Genomic DNA, 21,492 nt, shown 5'->3' on the forward strand with positions numbered 1-21,492 from the left:
AAGCAACCTCTGCCGTGCTGGTGCCCTCTCTCTCGTACTAGCCCCATGTTGCTGTTGCGCCATTTGCGTCGGAAATTTAAAAAAAAAAAAAAGGCAAAAGCACCAAACGCCGACACGAAATTAATACACTTTGCTCGCACGGAGTTAGGCGGCTGGTCACTGCCAGGTGGCCCCCAAACGGCGCGGTTAGCCAGTCCACCTCATCGCACCAAACCCACCAGATCTGCGCGTGTGTGTGTGTTAGCTGCACTCACCCGCTCCTTCACCGACACGAAACCAGCCTTCCTTTTAACATAGCGAGGACGAGCTTCGGGCTTCAGTTCGCCCCCAACAACTCTCCCCAATCCTCCACTCGCCTCAGAGCAATGGCGTCCATCATCGTGCAGGTGTCAGCCATCCTCCTCAACCTCATCGCCTTCGGGCTCGCCGTAGCCGCCGAGCAGCGCCGCAGCAAGGTAACCCCAAGCCCCCCGGACACCGGCCACCCAGTAGCAGATTCGCTTTTGATTTCGTATAACCGCCCTGCTAACCCACGGCGAAATGGTGCGTCCGTTGCGTGCAGGCCACGGTGACGCCGGACCTGGCCAAGGAGTACGACTACTGCGTCTACGACTCCGACGTCGCCACAGGCTACGGCGTCGGCGCTCTGCTCCTCCTCACCGCCGCGCAGGTCCTCGTCATGGTCGCCAGCCGCTGCTTCTGCTGCGGCCGCGGCCTCAAACCGGGGGGCTCCCGTGCCTGCGCGCTCATGCTCTTCCTCTTCTCATGGTAATTTAATTACTCCATCCATTAATCCCTGCCTCCTTTAGCACTAGTAGCTTGGTTCGAATTCCTTTTGTTCTTCGAGATCTTCTGTCGCTTTCCGTCCTCGCCGCTCGTTGTCTTCTGATCTGTGTGGCCATTACTACGGTTTTCTGTGTTTAGACCAATCAGTAGTTCACTCAGTTAGATCTACCCCTGCGACTGCGGTATGAAGCTACTGATGGCGCACCAGCTTCACTTTAGATCCATTTGCTGCTGGCAGATAGTGGCGGGGGACGGGGTCAGATAATCAGATCTCGTGGTTTCAATCGTTCTCGAGCAACAGAGCGTGCAATTCGCTACTGGTTTTGATTTTGCTATGGAGATGAGGAAATACATGTTTGTTAGATCTGTCAGTGTTTGGTGAAGTGTCTCTTTCTTCCTTACAGAAACAAAATTGTAGCACACAACTGTTGGGATTAAATTTCAATTACTGCATGCTCAAAGCCTAGCAGAAGGAAATTAGTAGCAGGTTCCAAGTTCCAACAATAGTCTTGCAACCTTGCGTGTCGTTGCTTCATAACAGATTTGTTTTCAGGCTAGAGATGCAACAGTCCAAAAGTGATACAAGAGGTGTTCTTCACTTTAACGGTTTAACCATCGTCTTGTTTTCATACAAGTTTCTGACCACTTTTCTGGGATTTGAAGCTATGTCCTAAACATCTTGATTCAGTCTTTGTACGACTATATCTTCAGTACACGTGGTGGATCTGCTGGATATTTACATTGGTGATTTTAGATGTCCAACTGACCCAAACTTGCACCTCTAGTGTCTTGGCTTATGTTCTCTAGTGTCCTCTTATTTCTAGTGTTTAGCTGTGCTGTGCTAATGAATAGCAACAGCTGTCCTCTGACAATAAAATAAGGTCACTGTGTTAATATACTAATACTACAGTATTAAGCTCTTTTGACTGGAGGTGGGAGTAGTTAGCTTAATATTAGCTGACAGCTTTTGATTATTTGTTTACACTTTAGTTGACTTATGTTAAGTTTCTGAAGGAACTGTACTTCAGTTCTTTGAATAGTGTGTGCCTTGATTGTTTTATCTGATCTTCCTTGAAATCATGTATTGGGATATGCTAAGCTGTTCTCAAGTCAACATCAATTAATAGTAGGGGTGTTTGTGTCTGAGCCCAACCTGTCAAAACTAGTCGTTCATTTTTTTGTAATTTGTGAAGGCAGATGAACTTTTCCAAAAAAAAAAAGAAAAGGCAAATGAACTAGCTGCATGGTTGCCGGTTTTCGGTTGGACTCACCCAATTTTGAACACCCCTAATTAATACTAGCTTTGCTTTCTAAGTGTCTTTAGCTAGCCCAGCCTTGAAATTATTTAGACCAGCTGTAGTCTGGCCTTCTCACCAATTAAATTTCAACCAAGTCATTTCAGTTGCTGTTCCCATAGGAATTTGCATAAACATGATGGTTGCTTCCCATTTGCAGGTTGACCTTCCTCGTTGCAGCGGCGTGCTTGCTGGCAGGATCAGTCCGTAACGCATATCACACCCGGTACAGGGGCATCTTCAACGGCGACCCTCTGTCTTGCGAGACGTTGCGCAAGGGTGTGTTTGCTGCTGGTGCAGCTTTCACCTTCTTCACAGCCATCCTGAGCGAGTTCTACTACATCAGCTACTCCAAATCCCGGGATGCTGCTGGTGGCGCCCCCTACGGGGGCTCCAGCATCGGCATGGGCCCATACAACTGATGAGCTTGCTGGAGGCGTATGCAGTGGTTCAGTCCGTTTCAGGGTGGATCAATGTAGTTCGTGGCGTGCAGTGTTGTTGTTAACATTACCGTAGTGCTGTTACTGTGTAATTGGGTTTACTGTTCTCGTTAGGTTCTTGTATGAGATTACTTGGTTGGGCTGTATACTATTTGGATTATTGGATTGGATTCTGGAGATGGAATGAAGGCATTCGTGTAACTATGATGTGATTATGTGGGGCCCCAGACCTACAGTGCATCGACGTTGTCCGAAGACGGGACGGGGAAGAAGGCGGCATGGTGATGCCCCTCCTGTTCTTCGGCGGTTCGGCCATCTCTAGCGTGGCTCTTGTAGCGGTTGTAGCAGGCTCCACTGCTACAGGGATGAAAATCCCGGCCTTCTGGTCAGCGCATAGGCTGATCCCAGTTCTTAAATTGGCATCGGCGCTTCACATGGAGGCTCGCCGCTGGCGTTTAGCTTAATTTACAGTAATAGAAGTGCTGTCCAGAACTACGATGTGCTCGATGAAGTAGCCTCAGCCCATGGGAATATGGGACGCTTGGAGCAACTCTAGCAGGTACCAAAAACAACCGATCTGAACTTTGCGTTTTCAGTTAACCGAACTGCGAAACTTCAGTTTGCCTAAGCGTTTGGCAGAACAGTATCTAAAAACGCAAATGGAACAAGTAATTTGAAACTGCCCCAAAATTAAAACTACTAGTTCATCATAGTTCATCGTTAGCACTTCATCCGGTTCATCATCACAAAGTTAAAGAAAAACGGAAGAGGAGCACTTCACAAAAAAAAAAGCTCCTTCTTGCCGGCATCCTTCCGCCCGCGCCGCCGCCTACTCATCGCCGGAGAGGACGATGACCTCAGGCCCTGGCACCGGAGCCTCTCCAAACAGTGAGCGGTGGATTGCGAGGTCCACCTCCGCCTGGTCCTTCGCCACGCGATGAATGAAGGACGCGGCGGAGCAATTTTGCGGACACATTTTACGGATGGCCTCGCCAGAAATGGGATTTTTGCGGCGGTGGCGGATGGGGTTTGGTACCGAAACGCCCTTTCTGAGCAATACATATACGTGCCTCGGAGGCCCGTCTTCGGTAATCCGAACTTTTTTGCGGGCCGGGCCTCTTTCGGTATTTGGTATGGCCTTTTTTTGGCCCAAAAGCGAGAAACTAGTTTGGATCGGGTTTTTTGGTATCTGCTAGAGTTGCTCTTAGGCTAGCGCTCTCCGTGGTTTTGACTTTATTACACTATAAGCGTCTCCCGATTGGAGATGCCTTCGATTAACGTTTTCTTGTGGGTTTTTGTTGGTATGGTGAATGGAATTGTGAATTCATCATCATTGCTCGAGCGCGTCGTGGAACTAGATCGACATGGCACGACATATAGGATTTAAAGTAGAAAATAAATAGCCACGCTCTTTATGTTGTCTTGATCTTCATATGAATCTATAAGTTCTCGGACGTTTTATTTTGTGCCCGCAAAAAAAGACGTTTTTGTGTGGCTAACCAGGCGTGAAGATTCAATCCAACCCTCGCGTCATCCCGGCACGACTTGGGAGGCGACCCACCAAGCACCCACCTTTCGCTACCTCTCTTGCGCTTCTCTCCATCACCGCTACCGGGGATTTCAATGGCAAATCCCTTGCGGTTGACGGCTGCGAGGCATCTCCTTGGGGTGAGGTGTTCTCTCACCCCTGGTGGCGGGGCCAGGTCGTTGATGCGGCATCTTGTGGGGGCAGATTGGGAAGAAGACCTTCGTCGGCTCTCCGGATGGCACCTGACGGGTTCGGGTACAGGTATCGCTCAACCATAACCATACCTGACGACCCGACCCTCAACCGTTACCCGTACCCGTGGTCGGGTAAAAAAAAATTCCATACCCGTACCCGTCACGGGTACAAGTTACCCGTGGGTATTTTTACCCGACCCGCTGGAACCTCAAAACAACAGTTTTCAGCAGTTAAACAGCAGCTTCCAGCAGCATAAACAGCAGGTTTCAACAGCATAAACAGCAGATTTCAGCAGCACAAATAGCAGCATAAACAGCATGTTAACAACAGCACAAATAGCAGGATTCAGCAACATAAGTAGCCAAATATCACAGATTACACAACAACATAGCACTTCTTGTTCATACATTACGAAAAGGACCTCAAAACATAAAGGGACTTCAAAATAAAAGTTCAAATCCATGACACCTTGGGCTCACAGCAAACAACAACAGTTCTTTTTACTGCTTAGCACACCAAACACAATAGTAGATTAAATTCAATGGGCAGATTCTTCGGCAGCTTGCAACAACCCAGCTCCAAAGACTCCAACTCAATCAGCCAAGTCCTAGTGAAGCATAAATTGCAGGACATGCGTATGTAATTACTAAATAGGCTCACAACGGTCTTATTTGAAGCATAAATACTAACCTGATTTCCTTCTTGGATGTCTTGAAGACAAGTCCAGAAATTTATACATGAATAAATACAACTATTAGTACCATGAAAGTGATGAGAAGTGTTAAGTAAATGCATTATTTGCTTACCTTTTAATTTGTTCCTAAGCCAATCTTGAGAGCACATCAATGTTTCAAGCATAAGAGAGGTGAGGCGGCTCCTATGTTCATTGACTATTTTGCCACTTGTACTAAATGTAGATTCAGAAGCAACAATTGTTATTGGAATAGCAAATATATCTTTTGCAACCTTCCTTAATGTTGGATACCGTGTGCCAGCAACTTTCCACCAATCCAAGATATTTAAGCATGTAATCTTTATTGGACAGCAACAAAAATAAGTGGACATCACCATAAATAAGTGGACATCACCATATTTAAGCATGTAATCTTTATTGGACAGCAACATAAGCATTTATACATAAGGGGACAGCGAACAATAAAGAAATTTGCTCACCATGTAGCCTTGCCCCTCTTGTTGCTGTTCTTGGCGTCGCTTGCGCCACCAAGTGAGCTGGGACGCTTCTTTGGTCTGGCCCCGGCCACCACGGCGGCAGGTTGCAAACACAGTGGAGTTGACGTGCTGGAGCCGCTGCCTTGCACCTTGCCCGAGCTGGGATGAACCCCAAGGAGATAGCCCAAGCGCTTGCCTGACCCCGATGGTGGCAGTGGCACCGGCGGCCGGGGGAAGACGGACGAAGGTGCACGTTGGTCCAGCGAAGGGCTATGTGTCAGCGATGTACTCGGGATCGGGGTGAAGACCTCATTTCTTCTGACGTCAGATGGCTCCGGCGATGGGCTTGGAGTCGGCGTCCGAGTCGCATGGTCACTCTTGCCGTCGCCGGTGTCAGACCCTTCAAAATCAATGTCCATCTCTGGCTCTCGGGCGGAGGAGGCCGGTGGAGGAGGCGGGGCTCGACGGACAGGCTGACTGGGGGAGGACGAGGCGCGGGCCAGCGATTGGCGAACTCGCGGAGCTATGCGGCTCGAGGATGAAGCTATGCGGCGACGAAGGACGTGGAATGGAGGGCGGCCAGGCAGGGGCGCGACCGCGCGGTGGAGGCTGGAGGGCCGAACCGCCGAAGACAGCCGCCTGCAGGCCTGCCTGCCTCACGTGGTGGCGACGGACGGGGTAGGGATTGGGGGCGGGGGCGGTGACGCGGGGTGGGAATTTGGGGGTTAGGGTTAGGTCACAGGTTGGGCGGGTTTATATACAAAGTGCATTGGGTTGGGCCTTAGGCAATACTTAATGGGCTTGTGTTGCTGGGCTGACAACTTAGGTGCGGGTATATGGGTTTGGGTAGTCCGATAACATACCCGTACCGGTCATACCCGTCGGGCACAGAATTTTACCAATTACGTATCAGCGGGTATTTTTCCTTACCATACCCATATCTTAAACGGGTACATAGCCGTCGGATATGCGGGTATCGGGTACCCATTGCCATCCGGAGTCGGCTCCCTTGCATCATGCTCATGGCGGACCTTGGCCAGGCCTCGGTTTGGGGGATTTTCAGCACACGTGATTGGCATCGGTTCAGGGGATTTCAGCACACGTGTTGGCATCGGTTCCCGTGGCACTGACTAGGTTCTTTCTGGATATATATGACATGGCAGCGGTTTTCATATCAACTTTCAATGTTCGTGGCATATGTGTTCCTTCGTAGTGAATGGGTTTTGCAACAATTAGCCTTTTCATCAGGCTCAAGTATGGCTATGTTGACTTAGCTTTTACTTGGCTCAATGGACGAACCTTCAAACTTCAACTATTCCAGACCTCCCACGTTTCCCACCTAGGGGCAGACAAAGGGGGGCATGCTTGGCCCCTCCTAAAGAAGAACATTTCAAGGAAAAAACTAGTAGTATCATGAAGAAAAAATGAAAAAAGATACCATAGTTATACTCAATTGGCCCCCTCCAAGTTTAAAGTTCTCTTCCTCCCTGTACTTAAATCATGGAAACTCTCGTTGCCTAAGTGGTTCCTCGGAATACAGGTTTCGAAGATTGTGGGCGCATTCCGTTCTTGTTTGATGCTATCAAGGCTGAGAGGTATAGTCAAATTGGCTTGGCAAGCGGCAGGTGGGAACACAGATTGACTTCGGTGGTGCATTCTCTGTGCACCGAGCTCGAGCTCAGTGGTGGATAGTTGACTCTAGGTATGACCTTCATTGGCTGTGAAAGATCGGTATGGTCGGCTAGATGGGGGATGAATAGGCGACTAACAAATTTTACTTTTTGTTTTTTTTTCTTGAAAAATACAAAGCACTTAATCTTAAGGTTTGCTAGATTTTTTAAAAAGAATGCAACCCTAATATGAAATGCAATAGCCGAAACAACAATAGATAGTAAGAATGTAAAGGGCAAAAGATACCACACGCGGAGACGAAGATTTCACCGGAGTTCCACCTATTGGGGTCGGTGTACGTCTCCGTTTGGAGAAGTGCTCTACCACAAAGGTAGAGACGTCACGAAGGCTCATTCTATTCTCCAACTCACCACACCACAAAAATGGGATGAGCTCTCACAACATCACAAAGGTGAGGTGAGTTCCACTAGTTGCTTCCTTGGGGGCGAAGTCCAAACCCTTACAAACTTGACCGGCGCTAGCTCCACAAACCAATTGGAGGCTCCTAATCCAATCCCCGTACTCCTCACACCAAGGAGAGCTCAAGGCAAACGCTTCCGTCTAGGGCTCCCAAAAGAAAAGGGGAATCAACTTTGTGACTTGGTGAAACCCTAGATCTAGCTCTTCTCGTCCAATTCTCAAAGAATCAACAGGGGGGGGGCTCTATGGAGGGAGATCTAGTAGATTGAAACTTTTGGTGTTCTTGAGTGAGAGTGGGCTGTTCTTGGCTTCGTGCTCGGGCAAAATACCCGTTGGGAAAGAAGGGTTATTTATGTGGACTCCCCAAAATCTAACCGTTATGCACTGCGAGTTCCAGGGGCGGAACTTCCGCTCGACACAGGAAGTTCCGGGTGACCGGAAGCTCCGGCCCAGTTCTGGCTCAACCTCCAGAAATCCATATAGGATTCCAGTAGCATCGCGGAGCTGGTCCGGAGGTAGGGTGGAAGTTCCGGTCGCCCAGAACCCCACCGGAACTTCCGGACCTGGGCAAACACAGGCACCACCACTAGATTAAGAAAATTGTTCTCTCACTTTTTAGTAGGTTTTATGTGGGTGCAAGATGTATGTTTGTGTACGTGAAAAGCGATTCACCCATTACCTTCCCATGTGGACTCCCTCTAAATAGTACGGAGTTCCTAGGACTCAATAAATGAAAAGGCTGCTAAACTCCACTGCGCTTCTTTTCCAATCTTGAGGGCATCGAATCGTTTTGCGCCATTTGATATCAAATCTGAAAAACTTAACGCACGATTAGTCCACACTACACGTTGTCATCACCACCAAAACCATTTAGGAAAGAAATGCCTTTTCAGGCTGTAGCAAGCAATGGTGGTGTTTCCACACCGTTCTCTTATTGAAGACATCACCTGTAGATTGCTATCTTGGACTTGCTTTTTCCGAGTGAAAACCCTTGATCTGACCTAATGCTTGGATCTGGTGACGACAACACTCCAATGTCATTCTCTTTGGACGCATCACCTTTGAAGAACCTTTCATGCAGTCCGGGGGCTGCCATCAATGGTAGTTGATGCTGAGGGTAGCTGTTGTGTGTCGTCCGCTTTAACTCTATCTTTGCATCCTTGATGTCTTGCTTAGAACTTGGCATTTTGTTTTTGCACATGCTATTTGTTTATGTTTGATAGTCTCTTGTTTGTAATCGGTTCATATGGATTGCCGGTACTTCTTTGCTATGGTTAATGCTTGTTCCTATGGCCTAGACAACATGATTTCGGCTATTGATTTTTATGATCTCGTGTTATGTTTGTGTGTGGATCGTACTTCCCGTGTGGAGTGAACGGACGACCACCAACTCGATTCTTTATAAGAGTAAAGGTTAATTTCCGGTTGAAACTGGAAATTGTTGCACGACTCATTGTTTTGAATTGCTTTTGGTTGATTCACAATCATTCACACAACTCTTTAAAGATATTTTTAAGCACATGTGTAGTTGGGAGTGACGTTTCAGCTTCTAAAGTCTTGTTGGTATTCTTAGGCTAATACACATTTTGGTAAAATACTAACCTTGAAGACCATTTCGATGCCGTATCAAAGAGGGGCCGGGAGATGAGGTGGGAGGTTAAGAGCTCGATGTCTTCGACATGGAGGCAGGAGGAGAAGCAACGTGGACATTGGGTGCTTTCGGAGGGACATGTGTTTGAGATCATCGTAATTTGGCAGTGGCCTCGCCTAAAGCAGATAAGGCCAATGATGACATGGTCGAAGCCGAAGGCGAGGCAAGTAGGGAACTTGCAGGCGAGGATGGGAGATGGCGACGACGACGGCGGTGCCAGTGACGTTGTAGCCCACCATTGCCAGTTGTGTTGCGTCTGGAGGTTAGGACCATGACGACGACGAGTTTCTTATTGACACGATAGTTAGCCTGGACGCCACAAGAAGTCCACGCAGTCTAGACGGTACATTAAAAAAAATAAAGTGATGTATTATGTGTACATAAAAAAAAAGAAACCGGCGACACAATGGGCGTTGTCCAAGCGGTAGGCGAAGGCATCGCAGAAACCCTAAAAACCGGAATTGATGGTGGAGAACTGGAGATTGAGATAACTGCAGTCCATGGAGTTGGTACTCCGTCTCCATGGGATCTGGACCTTGAGTTGACACCCCCGTCCCCTATCTATCCTCTTCCTGTCTTTCCGTCTTCCCCTGGATAGATAGATACCCTCTTTCTCTCATCTCACCTCCCGTCCCCCCGACCTGGCCGCCGCGCGCCGCCACACTGCAGAGGATCGCCGGCCACCCCTGCTGCTGCGCCACCGCACCGGAGATAAGATCCAGCCGTCGGCCTGCCGCTCCTCTGTTCGCCACTTCGCGGTCTTCTGCCGAGCGTCCCTCTCCGCCGTCCGCCGAGCACGAGCAGCCCCCTCCGCCGGTCGCCGGCCGCCGCTGCACTGGGCAAGACTGCAGGTCAGTTTCCCCTGCCTCCTCCTATCTCCAGTCTCCGGTTCTCCACTTCCCTGTTCCTGACCGAGTTGAACGATTTGTTAAGTGGTTTACTGCGTTTCAAACTGTTTTTCTCCTTTTCTATTTTCTTTTGTTTCTAGGATCAAATACGGACTGGCAGTTCTATAGAATAAGATAAACATCATTGCATCAGATTACTGCTTTTCTCCATTCTTATTTTTTCTATGTTGTAAAATCTGTGATAATTCTTGTCATCAAGAAGGCAAATATTTTCTAGTTACCACTTACCACTGATTCTTTTGACAAATAGTTTTGCTCTGATCCCCACTTTTGACAACTTCTTGACAGATTGGTTCACTGATGTGTAAATTACTATACTCTATAAATGCACTGACAAATACTCTCGTAAGAACTTTTGAAGGGGTTCTGATAATGCTGAAGTTCTTGCATTCACCAATCTTAACTACTTGGCTAGTTTACTACTTTACATTACCGGCAATATATCCTGGGTGGCGCCATAATATTATTTACACCTTTTGATTTGCTAATTTTATTGAAATTTGAAAGTGATACTTTTCTTACATGAATACTGCTTTAATTTTAATTTTAGACCAAAAATGCTAATATGCTATTTTGCAAATGGATTAAATATACAATGGCTAAACTAGTTTATGAATTTGTATTTCTTATGATAAATACATATTAATGTTAAAAATATCCTGAGTTTGTGTGGAATATTATGTATGAGTTGCCTTACGTTTGGAAATAGATAGTGTTGAAATATGATACTTTGTATCCTTGGCCTCCCATATTGTGAGGGGGCAGCATATGGTGAATGGAATTGTGAATTCATCCTCGAACGCAGTGTAGATGGGACTAGCTGGACATGGCACGGCATCTAGGATTTACAGTAGAAAATAAATAGCCACGCTCTTTATCTCGTCTCGATCTTCATTCCAATCTCCCAGATTGTGAGGGGGCAGCATATGTTGACGTGTAACCGAGATGACAAGATAACAGCATGCACGCAGGGGGAGCTTTCCGGCGACCGGGTGGCTGGTATTGCAATTCGTAATATTGATGGGGAGAAGCACAGGTAGTCATGCCTCGGGGATGCAGGCGAGTCCTCTAAACCTTAGTAGATCAGCAGTGCACCTCCAGAACAGTTGGTATCAGGTACAAATATTGGCAGACTCACAGCCTTAGTAGGGGAGATTTGTTGGGTTGATCCAAATCTCGATGGACTCATGGTGGTTGGGTCACATGGTTGGTGGGCTAGAATGTTGGTGCTAGCGGGCCTATGTTGACTGATGTGTGAGGGGGAGATTTGTTGGGTTTACTCCCGCACCAGTTGTGAGGAGGCAGGGAATGATATATAAGAATGAGTGTAACTGTCCAATCAGGCTAGTATTCTGGGGGGATGGTGCCTAAGGGCCCTTGTAAGGCTGTGTTGCTATCCATCTGGGCCTGGTTGGTGCATGTGTGCTGGAGACGATGGTTTACTGGGCCTGGATAGCATAACAATTGTATTAGAGCAAGGTTTGAAGGAGGTTTCGAGAGTTGATCCTAAAAAAATTTGAAGAGGCTGAATCCGTGTCAAGTTGCTTGTGAGGAAACTGGCGGCTGGATTTATCGGAAATTAGGAGTAAATTGTGATCCGAAGGACATCGGCAGGAATTGTCATCAAGTTTTGTCATGCGATTGTCTGATGTTGTGTCAAATTTGATGTGGAATGACTTTCTATGGAGAAGCAGGATGCAGGAGAATAGCTTCGGCGATTCTCAGCGGAAGTTGTACGAGTACTGCGGCCGACCGCTTATGATCAGGAAGTTATCGGCATACATTGCAATTGGCGGCAGAATATCTTAGGAATCGCAAGTAGCACACATCTTGAGATTTGTTTGGATAAAAATGGACAAGTCCCTAGGGTTTAGTCATGGTGTCCAGGGGCATTGGGATGGATCAATTTTTTTATCTTTTGGTGCTAAAGGTACAAGGTAGGCTACAAAGATGATGCTACCAAGCAGAGGGATGATTTCAATGAAAAATTGTGTTTCCATTAGAAGACTAATGAAAATAGGCAGGCTTGATCAAGGGTATTCTGATCTGTTTTGCTACTTTTGTTCAAACATTGTTACCAGGTGTATGCATATTTGTATATTCACTGGATCAAGAATGAAGTTGAAGTGTGTTGTTGATGGGTACCGTGGAGTGTTAGAGTTCGACAGAGCCAGGAACTTCTGATATTTAAGGGGCATGGTGAGTAATCTGTTGGTGCAATGGGTATGTTTGATGGTCTAGTATGGTGCCAAGTCAATCAAGATGGAGGGCGATGAAAGGAAACAACTCAAGTGTATACATTGGAGGTTTGATGCTTGGACAACTTCCGGGTGGTGGAGAATATTTGCCAAGGCGGGTTTTGTGGAGTTTGTATCGAATATCATGTATGAGTTAAGTAAGGGTTGTATTTGTGTTGTATTAGATGTGAGTAGGATATGGGTAGTGTCTGAATAGTGCACTTTGTATCCTCGGCGTCCCATATAGTGACAGGGCAGCACACGTTGTAACCGAAACAACAAGATAGCAATAGGCACGCAGAGGGGTGCCGGTGGCGTGTGCTGGTGCCTGGTTGGCTGGTGTTGAAGTATCGATGGGGAGGAGCACCCTTAGTCATGCCCCTAGGATGTAGGCAAGTTTGCTGAGCCTTGTTAACAAATCCTGGTGTTTTCATCTTGCTGTGATTGCTTGGTCATGGTAGATCGATTTAACTCTGTGCCTCTGGTTTGCTAACAAAATACTTCCATGCGTACCCAGAAAACTCATATAGTCATTATTAAATAGTGTGAACTTTGAAATTAAGGTTTTGATTATGTTGAGTTGAAAATTTAATCTGCCATCATTCAGTTCAAAATTTTGCCACAGATTAGAGCCATCTCATTGAACAAACCTGTGATTCGTTACGCTGATTATTGTTTAGATGCATGGGCTTTATCCTCGGCGATTGTTTTCCCTTTAGCTAGTATTTTTCTCATATATATCAGCCTAATTGAACAATCTTTTGGGATTTGCTAAGCTTGGGTGGTCAGCAGTTTGGCATGTCTTCTCTTTTCCCATCCTTACTTTTTTTCATTCTCTGGAGCTACGTATGTCCATTATTTCCATTGAGAGATTTACATCTTCTCCTTGTTATCTTCGAGCTGACCAGCTAACCTAATTATATTCCAATTTTCAGGTGCAGCATGGTTGTTTTCAGTGTGGGAAATAAATTAGAACAGAAGCAAGAGTAGGGAGTTACTCAAGAGCGAAAAGGTTTTCTTACTTCAACTTATGTTCAGATGACCTGCAGAATGGCAGCAGGCAAGCAAAAGAAACGATTGATAAATTCTACCTACTCAGAGCAATACAGATCAGGAAAGAAACCGAGGCTTCACTCATCTAACTGTCTTATAAGTTTAAAGTCTCAGATTGGTCTTAAATGGGATGTCTGTCAAAAGAAAGTTGTGCCGAAAAAGGAACAGGTTGGAATTTTGTGGTCAGATTTGGCCCCTTTCATAGAATCCAGCCCGAAACATCATTCAGTGCTGGCTGATGTTACATATGTTCCTCCAGAGACTTTTTCTTTGGAGAACTTGAGAGGGGTGTTATCCTATGAGGTATCCCCGCCTCACCCACCAACCTTGATGATTGTGTTTTCTATTTGTTAAGCCCTCTATTCAGAATAAGAGTTTTTAGTCCCCCCTATTATGGGCTATATTTTCTTTTTTACCTTCAGAATGTATAACCTTTATTGTAGGTTTGGTCTACATGTCTGACAGAAGCCGAGAGAAATTTTCTCATACAGTTTCTTCCAAGTGAGATTGATGCAGAAGAAAATGTACATTCATTGCTTGCCGGAGAAAATCACCACTTCAGAAATCCTTGTCTCAGCTGGTAAGTACTCTCCTGCGATATGATTCTGCCATTATGTTTTCATATTTGCACTTCTAAGCTTTTAGCTGCATACAATTTTTGTCATTTACTTGTTTTTTATGTGCTGAAGAACTTGTCAATCTACCTACACTGAGCATATACTGCAGGCAATATATCTTTAATATATTTTAGCTGCAATATGATGGTAACTAGAAGAATGAACTTAGGTATAGCACACTTGAAATATTTGGCATTGTTTATCTCACATAGTTTCCTGGGAACTTGGTTGGCCTAGTCAAGGGGCGGGGTAGGCTTGAGATGTGGATTGATGGAGGTAGACCCCGATGTGATTTTGGGTCGATACATCTTGGTCAGTGACATACATACATGTTCGGCACAAAATGCCAGCAACTGCTGCACGGTCCATGTCAGCACACAGCACAGCAAAGAGCATCTATGTCTTTTTTTTTCCTTTGCTCGTGAGTACGAACACAAATCCAGCCCATGTAATGCCCGAAACAATTGCAACCCTGCACAAGCAGCAGACAGTGGCATCAGCGGCTCCCTCGCCCTAGGTCATCGTTTCTAGTCAGCTCAATTCTTCTCTTGTTCCCAAGGTGACCATGGCAAACCCAAGGAGCAGCGCGATGATGGCATCCCAGCCAGATGCACTTTCAATGACGCCCCTGCCCAAGGCACAGCCAGATCCTCCATGGACCATTCATACTCGGGGGTCTATATTTGCTCGTTTTCAGTAACGTTCCAGCCATCAACCCATGTCAATCTGGACAGGACCCTGGCCTGGGTCATCAGACATGCTATCGACCCATGTCCCATGTCAATCTGGACTGGACCCTTTATAAGGTTTGGGTGACCTGGGTCATTGGACCTCGCCATCAACCCGCGCACCCGACTTCTATAGCTCGCACTTTTTGTATGTGACTTCACGAAGACATCATTATACCTATTTGCCAGATGAAAAGCAACTAGAACAATAATATTCAGCTATCATACCAAGGGAGGGCAGTTGAAGTATGTGTGCATGTGTTTGAAATGTCATATTTTCTAACCAGAAAAATCAGGTTCGAGTCCGGTCTCCGATTCACGTATTGGAGATGTATACCTCCTAAGTCCTAACAAACCCAATTAGGGGAGAGGTAGGGAACTGTGAATCGTTACCCAGCGAATCCTGAATCAGGGAACTATGGTATGAGCATTGGATGGTGGTGATTCTTGGGAGGAACCGTAGTTGCAGGTGCATGTCACTTCGGAGTGGCAAAACCATCCTGAAAACCATCTGTAGTTCGCCAGGACAGTCTTTGAACCTGCATCCTGATCAAACAATCTAAATCCGAGACTGAAATTGGGTATGGATCGAGGTGAATTTGCTGCTCGAGTTGTCGATCTCAAAAAAAAAACCACAAAAAGTGAATCGCCACGCATTGCTACCTGGCCCAGAAGCTTGACCCATGGGCAGCCATGAGATCACGATGACGGTGGAGAAGACCAGTCGCCTCTGTGCAGCAGCAACTCTTCACAGCCCTGAAGCTACAGCAGCTGTGTGAAGCAGAATGACAACGACACAGCCAAAAAGGCAGCGTAGTGCTAAATGGAAGAGATTAGGGGTGCTGTTGGGCTCTTGTGCTGATGAGATGAGCCTTTTCTTTTTTGACTTTCATTTTGCTCTTTTTATTTACACTTATAAAGATCTGAGTCGGTGGTCGCGAGTTCACTCCAACAAGACCACCCCTTAATGGCTACGGAATCATCTAATTGCCACTCATTCTATACGTATCATGATCTCTTGACAATGCTTGATTGGTTTTCATGACTTTCAAGATATTGTATTTTTAAATAAAAAAATTGAAATAATTCTTATTTATCAGAATTTTTTTAAATATGAGCGACACATCTTTTCTTTATCTTTATACTTATAAAGATCTGAGTCGGTGGTCGCGAGTTCACTCCAACAAGACTACCCCTTAATGGCTACGGAATCATCTAATTGCCACTCATTCTATACGTATCACGATCTCTTGACAATGCTTGATTGGTTTTCATGACTTTCAAGATAATTGTATTTTTTTAAAAAAAATTGACATAATTCTTATTTATCAGAATTTTTAAAAAATATGAGTGACACATATTTAAACAACTCATGCATAACACAAATTCTTAATTCCGTAGCAGAGCACGGACATTTAGCTAGTTAGAAGAAAAGGTCAGGATGATCATTTTTTTAAGAAATATGTTGTAGGCTAGCATATTTTGATCCACAAAAGGCAAGTTCACAGATCTCCGATTCACGAATAGGAGTTGTCTGCCCCCTAGGTCCTAGCAAACTCGATTATATGATGTAGCGAATTGCAAACTTGGATGCGGACAGGTAACTAAGATTTGAACAGTATTCAAACCTTAAAGGATTGCTTACATAGTTTTAAAGCTCAGGGGTTCTATTGACTTGGCAACAAACGTCAGGGGGTGTCTAGACTTTTCCTTGATTTAAACCTTTGAAAGTTGTTTTAGCGCCTAAGATCAATTAGAGTTCTTGTTATCCTATTTTAAGAGCATCAGATACTTATGTATACACATATCATCTGTTTATTCACTATAACAACAGCCCCACTTCCTCTTTTTCTCAATCTATTCTTTTTCCTTTAGATTGTTCATTAGATTATCTATCAATTTTTCCGCAATGTTTATCTTTTAAGATTTCTTAAGCACTGATCATTGATTAAATTATTGAATTATAGGTCCTCTTCTATTTGTTGTGGTGATACTCATCCAGATGCTGTTCTTAACAAGGAGAAGAAAATTAGAGCTGAGGAGAAGGAACATCGTATTAACCTACACAATTATCATTCCAAGTATGTCAAGTCAAAATAGTTCTGTTAGGAGTATACTAATTAACTATTCTGGAGATCCATTTGTAGTAACTGTGAGATAACTTTGCAGCATGGTTGAGACCTTGAAGAAATGGAGGAAGAGATGGCTAAGTTGTGATGACCCAGAAAATTTGTTCAGGTTGTGCTTCCCTAAAGTCTTCTTCTTATGACTCGTCTTGTATGTATTGATAAATCAATGCCTTTTCATTATAGATTCTACTCCCTCCATTCCTTTTTATAGGATGTTCTAGCTTTGTCTTAAGTCAAATTTATTAAAGTTTGACCAAGTTTATAGAAAAATGCACCAGTGTATGCTATGAAGATATTAATTAAACTAATTTAGAGTTGTAGATATTGGTACATTTTCTATAATCTTGGTCATTTTAAGAGGTTTGACTTAGGATAAAGCTAGAACATCTTATAAAAAAGGAACAGAGTAATTGTTAGTTACTCCTTCCGATCCTATTGCCGTATGTACGACTGCCTTCGCTGGCTCCATGCCTTTGACCGTCATTCAAAAACATCTGCAAACTTTCTAAACTCTCCCTGCACTACTGGCCCAGTCTGCCAAATTTCTTTAAGAAGCTCATAAAGTTATTCAGCTCCAATACCCAGAAAAGTCAATGCCAGCAAAAAAAATGTACTGACAGATAAAAGTGTCTGTTATGTTTGTCCAGGTTTTACCATGCTAAACAGAAGCAAGAATACACGCGATCGGCAGGTACCAAGAGTGAATTTCCCCTGAAGGTTACATATAGTACTGATGTCTCAAAGTTCATGTCATACATTGAGGTATGATAGCTGTGTCATAAGAAGGGTGGCCTTAATTACTTATTTTTTGTGCTGGATTGTTCACATGTTTTTGAAGAATAGTGTGAAAGAATGTATTAACGTGCAATATAATATGAACTTGGGCAGTTATTGGGCAGAATTGCCTAGTTATTCTGCAAAGTTTACACTTGTTTATTTGCCAAATAAGCAGACAGAATTGCAGTGAAACTGATTTATCAGCAATAATTGGATGAGCGTCGTCTGTTTTTGCAATATAGATGATTTATTACTCAGAAATAATTGGATGAGCGTTGTCTGTTTTTGCAATATAGATGATTTTTTACTACTCAGCTTGGTTCTTCTAGATAGAACTTTGTCACTAACATAGATCAAATGCATGGTAATATACAAGTGATGAAAGTCGTAGATAAGTTTACAACTTTTATGATCTCTTACTGAAGCAAACATGAATCTTTCAATTCATTTGGCTCTCACGCTCCTTTTTTCTTTTTTTTGCTATGACTATTTCCATATCATTTTTCTAAGTAATGAGCCTATCATCTCTCTTCTATTTTATGTTCTATTTCAATATACTGAAACCTATATACTCCCTCCGTCCCATATTAAGTGCTGAAACATTACATGTATCTAGACGTATTTTTGTATATAGATACGTCCATATTTAGAGAAATTTGAGTCACTTAATATGGGACGGAGGGAGTAAGATTTTTGAGACATTCCAGTCAGTAATTTCAAGTTTTGACACGTTCCAGTCTGTAATTTGAAGTGGTTAATCTAAATACTCATGTACTCAAAGTTTAATAATATTTACAGAGCATTCCAATACATATTACTAAATCAAACATATATTTGAATTTGAGGTGATGCCCATGTTCATGTAACTTTTCAGATTAGCGGAACACAGCACAACCTTGTTAAGGGTTTGAAACAGTCTGGTGATGGCATTCAGACCAAACACCTTACTCGTGTGATTGGTGACCTTGATAAATTCCATGTAAAACCTTACAGCACATTAATGGAGGATGAACAAAGGAGGCTGCATGAACATTGGTCAGTAATGTTTCAATTTAGCATATATGGTTTCTGAGTCAGAATTCTTACGAGTTATTTGCATAATAGGTTGAACGTATGCAATGAGATACCTGCTGCTTTTGAGGTCCTTCGGGACAGGAAGATGCTGATAGAGAAATTAAGAAAGTTGTTGGGCCTTGAGCTTGGAGAAAAGAATGTACCTGTCATGAGAAAGGTTCGCTGTGCCTCATCATTCAATTCATATTCCTAAGATTCTTATTTTTATTTTTCTATGGTGGAAAGAGATTGTCTTGAATGTATGAAAAATTATAGCGGCTTCTGTTATGTGTCTTGTTTTGTCCGTTGTGTTGTATCATACTATGCACCAGAGCAGCAGCACATCGATTTTCATTTGTTGTTCATGTTGTGAGCCAAGATACAATGACTACAAAATGCTGAGCTTATGATAAATCTAGTGTGGAAAAATCTAAATAATATTTCATTATTGAACAGAAATTGCTTTGCAGTGTTATCCTTTTCACATGTGGTAGTTACATCACGATATTCTTGATATGTTGTGCTTTGTGTTGGTTGTTGATTGTAGAACTTGTGTGTATGGAGTACTGATTTTAAAAGAAGTTAGATACTTGCAGCAGACCATTCTGAATTTAGTTTTTTTGGTCTATTACTCAATAGATGATTATGGTTTATTTATGTTTGTTTATGATGAGAAGACAGATCAGTTAGCATACAGAACAAAAGAGCTCGGAAAAGATGGTGCGTGCAGAAATGATAATAGTCTAGGTTTGCAGAATGGCAAGGTTGAACCATTAGCTCAAGATGTGATGCATAGTGGGGATGATCACATACCATCTCTTGAAGATCGAGATGACGGGAAAACTAATTATACGGAAACTTCTATTAACCATCACGAAAATCTGAATGTGAAAGATGAAGATATCATGTTAGTCGATGGGACAGACATTACTAGCCAGAGTGAGAAGTCTGTTGTGCAAGATCAAGATCACAAGGATATCAGCTGTGCATATACAGGCATTACCTTCTCTGCGAACAACTCAGGTGAGCAGAATGAAGATCCCATGGACTTGAAGTTCAGTAACGATGACCTAGATGTTCCAGTGGAAGATATTAAAAATATCAGCTACACAGATACAACTGTTAATAGTGATATATTAGAGAGTAAACAGATCAAGCCCATGAGTTATACAAGCAGGCATGTTCACACTGTTGACAGCCACAATATGCAAGCTGAAGATCTTGACGGCTTTGCTTACTCAGGTCCATCCATTCATGTTCATGAGCAAGATCAGGGCCTTCAGAGTATCGGCAACACAATTATGAACGGTGTTGGTCGTTGTGTGAACAATGTACCTTCGGAGAAGTGTCATCCAGAGATGAATGCAGTGATTGTGGATCAGGAACAGGATGAGAACATTAGAATAATGCCGTTGAACAGTTCCTCTGTACTTTCTGTGTCCTCCAGGGAGCAAGTGTTTGTGGATGACTTCCTGGATCCAAATGACCAAGCAGGGAAAGATGAAAAATATGTATGGCATTTGTCGGGCCCTCTTGATTCCCTTTATCAGCCTGCAGACAATAGGACGTATAGTGATACAGGTGGCTCACAGATTAAACATGGGCATCTCTCTGCAGTACAACATGATTCAGCAATTTACTTGCAGAACGATGTTTTAAGACGGCAGCAGGCTCAAGTCACTGTTGCATCTGTTCTCCCAGTGGATAATTCTGCATCATTTGTGCAACCTTGCTCAAACCGTCAGAGCAATGGCCAGCTCCAGATAATAGCAGAAGACAATGGAATGCTCCCCTCCTCCCATGAATGCAGAAACGTCCCCAAACAGTCGACTGATTTACTTTCTGTGGTCAATAACCGTTTGGCTCAATTCACTTCATTTTCCACTGCCATGGAGGGGCACCAGTTAATTGACCGCAGTCACAATGGTCGGTACATGCAGCAAATTCAGAAGAATTTGTATCCTGGTGTGAGGTTTCCAACTAAAGGAAACTCTCCTATAGTTGAACAGCAATCTTTTGCTGCTTGTCGCTCTTTGGATCGCAGATATAACTTGTTCCCTGTAGACCAGTCACATAATCTGTCTGGATTGGGGTCAAATAACTGCTTAACCCAAGCCTTGCCAGGTGGAAGCAACATAGATGGAAGTCTCTTCAGTGCCCTGGTGCAGTACGAACAGCCATTGGCACACTTACAGTCTGGTGGGTTGAGCTCTAGCCAGCTTCCTGAAATAAGGAATCAAGATGATCCAGCTCAAAGTTTTGTTCCTACTCATGATATTAACAGTGCAGTTCCAAATACCTATGCCTACTCCCAGACTCTGCCCACTAGTCAAAGCAGTCAAGTGGCATCTCTAGGGTCTCTGAATAGCATGGGATGGACAAACTCCATACAACAGAACCCTGGAATGCCCAACTTTATGAACAGGCAGTTTCGAGGTCCCTGGACCAGATAAGTTCAGACACAGGATGATTTAGGTCCTGTCTAGCTTGATAAAGAAATTGGGGCAAGCTGGAGCAGGATGTTTTCGGTCATGACTGACACAAAGCGATTTTGAACTGTTCTGAACTTATGAGTGTCTCAGACCTTGTGTGGATACCTTTTGCGCAATGTCGGTACATATGTGGGCGTTGGGAATAGGGAGTCAATTGACTGAGTTATTTTTTTTTTGGATTTGGTCCTGCTATTTTGTTTTGGTTCGTGATTCTGCCCCAATTTCCATGTGTAGTCTGCAAAATAAAGCGTTTGGCTCATAATTCTGCCCCAATTTCCATGTGTAGTCTGCAAAATAAAGCGAATAAAAATGTTCGTCGGTGGTGTCTGATAGTGTTCATGT

General features: G+C 44.1%; 3 protein-coding genes across 7 annotated transcripts; 2 read left to right on the forward strand and 1 right to left on the reverse strand.

The window, feature by feature from the left end:
* The first annotated feature begins 263 nt into the window (after nucleotides 1-263).
* On the forward strand, nucleotides 264-2,728 carry LOC100839493. Its single transcript, XM_003563112.4, has 3 exons — nucleotides 264-455; nucleotides 563-768; nucleotides 2,242-2,728. Exons 1-3 carry the CDS (start codon nucleotides 366-368, stop codon nucleotides 2,501-2,503), a joined length of 558 nt encoding a protein of 185 aa, XP_003563160.1. The 5' UTR covers nucleotides 264-365; the 3' UTR covers nucleotides 2,504-2,728.
* Nucleotides 2,729-4,545: 1,817 nt separating this feature from the next.
* On the reverse strand, nucleotides 4,546-6,125 carry LOC100845742. 5 transcript variants are annotated; one of them, XM_010240407.2, is made up of 4 exons: nucleotides 5,418-6,125; nucleotides 5,051-5,151; nucleotides 4,935-4,954; nucleotides 4,546-4,851 (listed from the first exon to the last, which is right to left on the reverse strand). In XM_010240407.2, the coding sequence occupies exons 1-4, from the start codon at nucleotides 5,831-5,833 to the stop codon at nucleotides 4,837-4,839; spliced, it is 552 nt and encodes a 183-aa protein (XP_010238709.1). In that variant the 5' UTR covers nucleotides 5,834-6,125; the 3' UTR covers nucleotides 4,546-4,836. The 5 variants fall into 5 exon arrangements, 4 of the variants coding, with proteins under 4 accessions (XP_010238709.1, XP_010238700.1, XP_010238704.1 ...); XR_732747.2 differs by lacking the exon at nucleotides 5,051-5,151; XM_010240398.2 differs by having other exon boundaries at nucleotides 4,546-4,954.
* Nucleotides 6,126-9,561: 3,436 nt separating this feature from the next.
* Nucleotides 9,562-21,483, forward strand: LOC100840097. The gene is made up of 9 exons (XM_003563114.4): nucleotides 9,562-10,007; nucleotides 13,237-13,657; nucleotides 13,798-13,934; nucleotides 16,667-16,780; nucleotides 16,869-16,937; nucleotides 17,476-17,590; nucleotides 18,480-18,640; nucleotides 18,710-18,836; nucleotides 19,336-21,483. Exons 2-9 carry the CDS (start codon nucleotides 13,340-13,342, stop codon nucleotides 21,109-21,111), a joined length of 2,817 nt encoding a protein of 938 aa, XP_003563162.2. The 5' UTR covers nucleotides 9,562-10,007; nucleotides 13,237-13,339; the 3' UTR covers nucleotides 21,112-21,483.
* Nucleotides 21,484-21,492: the final 9 nt, after the last annotated feature.

Source organism: Brachypodium distachyon, chromosome 1 (genome assembly GCF_000005505.3).
Source record: "Brachypodium distachyon strain Bd21 chromosome 1, Brachypodium_distachyon_v3.0, whole genome shotgun sequence".
Taxonomy (NCBI): Eukaryota; Viridiplantae; Streptophyta; class Magnoliopsida; order Poales; family Poaceae; genus Brachypodium; species Brachypodium distachyon.

Bases quoted from the DNA above. Each gene is read 5' to 3' on its own strand.
- LOC100839493 (XM_003563112.4), top strand. From the start codon at position 366: ATGGCGTCCATCATCGTGCAGGTGTCAGCCATCCTCCTCAACCTCATC. The intron at 456-562 runs GTAACCCCAAGC...CGTTGCGTGCAG, and splicing joins CCGAGCAGCGCCGCAGCAAG to GCCACGGTGACGCCGGACCT. The intron at 769-2,241 runs GTAATTTAATTA...TCCCATTTGCAG, and splicing joins ATGCTCTTCCTCTTCTCATG to GTTGACCTTCCTCGTTGCAG.
- LOC100845742 (XM_010240409.2), bottom strand. From the start codon at position 5,833: ATGGACATTGATTTTGAAGGGTCTGACACCGGCGACGGCAAGAGTGAC. The intron at 5,152-5,417 runs GTGAGCAAATTT...ATCTACATTTAG, and splicing joins AAGAGGGGCAAGGCTACATG to TACAAGTGGCAAAATAGTCA.
- LOC100840097 (XM_003563114.4), top strand. From the start codon at position 13,340: ATGACCTGCAGAATGGCAGCAGGCAAGCAAAAGAAACGATTGATAAAT. The intron at 13,658-13,797 runs GTATCCCCGCCT...CCTTTATTGTAG, and splicing joins GAGGGGTGTTATCCTATGAG to GTTTGGTCTACATGTCTGAC. The intron at 16,781-16,868 runs GTATGTCAAGTC...ATAACTTTGCAG, and splicing joins CTACACAATTATCATTCCAA to CATGGTTGAGACCTTGAAGA.